General features: G+C 28.2%; 1 protein-coding gene across 1 annotated transcript in view; it reads left to right on the top strand.

Moving 5' to 3' along the window:
* LOC106467866 (twitchin-like) overlaps positions 1-2547 on the top strand; it is a gene marked incomplete at both ends in the record, with an annotated part of 159370 nt that overhangs the window by 130249 nt on the left and 26574 nt on the right. The window contains 2 exon segments of the mRNA XM_013928247.2: positions 289-382; positions 1586-1789. Coding sequence (XP_013783701.2) covers positions 289-382; positions 1586-1789 — 298 coding nt within the window.

Raw genomic sequence — 2547 nt, 5'->3', positions numbered from 1 at the left:
AGATTTTGACATCAAATTTTGGGGTCTTATACACCGAAAAATATGGTATATTACATTCTGAAACAGATTTTTCATTACATTTTGTTGTAAAATGAGTATTTGATATGGTTCTACACATTTGAGAAATGTTATATAAGACATTTTAAAATAGAAGTTTGATGCATTCTTTGATATTTGTAAAAAATGTGTTTTATAACATTCTAAAACAGATGTTCTATTTTGCAGTATTTGATATCTATGAAAAATAGATTATATAACTCATTCTAAAACAGATGTTCCATTTTGTAGTGTTTGATATATATGAAAAATATGTTCCCCAACCTGTGGACATCAAGACTGTCAGTGTTTACGACTATTACGATATCTTAGAAGAAATTGGAGTGTAAGTAAAACGTTCTTTTTCTACTCAATGTAATAGTAGACCGATGCTTATAAATATTTATATACACATACGTTTACATATAATAGTAGACAGATGCTTATAAATATTTATATACACATATGTGTACATGTAATAGTAGACTGATGCTTGTAAATATTTATATACACATATGTGTACATGTAATAGTAGACAGATGCTTGTAAATATTTATATACACATACGTATAGATGTAATAGTAGACTGATGCTTATAAATGTTTATATAAACACACGTATACATGTAATAGTAGACTGATGCTTATAAATATTTATACCCAGACAGAAACATGTAATTCTAAGAACTTATGAGTTAAAGCAAAGAATAATATGTTATATCAACCACTCTATATTTGTCATATCCAGTACCAACAAGGTATTTTGCCCATACTAAACTGATGCTTTTAAATATTTACAGATACAGAAATATGTCAAAATAAACTGAACCATTTCATGTTTCTAAGTAAAAAGATTCAGAAGCAAAATTTGCACCTATTACTGTCCATTTTAATGGAATATGAATCTATATTGTGTTATTTTCTTATTGCTTTGTCTAATACTGTCAATGTTAACAGAATACGACCTTGTGGTGTGTTGTTTGCTTGTTGCTTTATCTAATACTGTCAACGTTAACAGAATAGACCCTCAATTGTAATGTTTACTTGTTGCTTTATCTAATACTGTCAACATTAACAGAACACAACCCTATAACGTTTACTTGTTATTTTGTCTAATACTGCCAACATTAAAAGAACCCGACCCTGTAATGTTTACTTGTTGCTTTGTCTAATACTGTCAACATTAAAAGAACTCGACCCTGTAATGTTTACTTGTTGCTTTGTCTAATACTGTCAGTGTTAACAGAATAGACCCTGTATTTTAATGTTTACTTATTGCTTTGTCTAATACTGTCAATGTTAACAGAAATACAACCCTGTATTGTGATGTTTACTTGTTGCTTTGTCTAATACTGTCAATGTTAACAGAATATGACCCTTTGTTGTGATGTTTACCTGTTGCTTTGTCTAATACTGTCATTGTTAATAGAATATGCATATGCAACAAATATTAGTTTGTTTCATTTTTTATATCTTTTTACAAACTGTTATTGTTTATTTTGGAATTTCCTTGTTTATATTTTTATTTGACTTTCTGTCTTATTATTTAGTGGTGCTTTTGGAGTGGTTCATCGATGCAGAGAAAGGAAGACAGGAAATGTGTTTGCTTCAAAGTTCATTCCAGTCACCCAGCCTGCAGAAAAGGCTGTTATAAAAAAAGAGATTGACATTATGAACCAACTTCATCATCCTAAACTAGTTAGACTTCATGATGCTTTTGAAGATGATGATGAAATGGTTCTTATCTATGAATTGTAAGCTCATGATGTATCAATTAACAATACTCTTGACTTCTCTAGGACATTTGTCACTAAATAAAATAAAAAATATCCAGTTACTCAGAATAAAGTTAGGGGTCTCGTTTTCCTGTTTTTTCATGTATAGTTACCTCTTCAAAGAGAGAATTATCATTGTTTTCATGTCATTAAGTTTTATGTTATTCTGTTACAGGATTGATTCCTGTTTCAATGTCAGACATAATTTATTCACAAAGGAGACTTGACAATATTTCGATATTACTCATTTCTTTATTTAGTTAATAAACTGGACACTACTTTGATATCACTCATTTCTTTATTTAGTTAATAAACTGGACACTACTTTGATATCACTCATTTCTTTATTTAGTTAATAAACTGGACACTACTTTGATATCAGATATTTCTTTATTTACTTAGTAAACTGGACACTACTTTTAATATCATTCATTGCTTTACTTGGTAAACTAGATACTACTTTTGATATTCATTTCTTTACATTATTTAGCTAATAAATTGGTCTTTACTTTGATATCACTGATGGCTTGATATTGTTTAGTTATAGAATTGTTTCTAACTTTCTTGATATTGTTTAGTTATAGAATTGTTTCTAACTTTCTTGATATTGTTTAGTTATAGAATTGTTTCTAACTTTCTTGATATTGTTTAGTTATAGAATTGTTTCTAACTTTCTTGATATTGTTTAGTTATAGAATTGTTTCTAACTTTCTTGATATTGTTTAGTTATAGAATTG

Source organism: Limulus polyphemus, unplaced genomic scaffold, assembly GCF_000517525.1.
Source record: "Limulus polyphemus unplaced genomic scaffold, Limulus_polyphemus-2.1.2 Scaffold2772, whole genome shotgun sequence".
NCBI lineage: Eukaryota > Metazoa > Arthropoda > Merostomata > Xiphosura > Limulidae > Limulus > Limulus polyphemus.
This window is presented reverse-complemented; position numbering and strand designations above follow the sequence as displayed.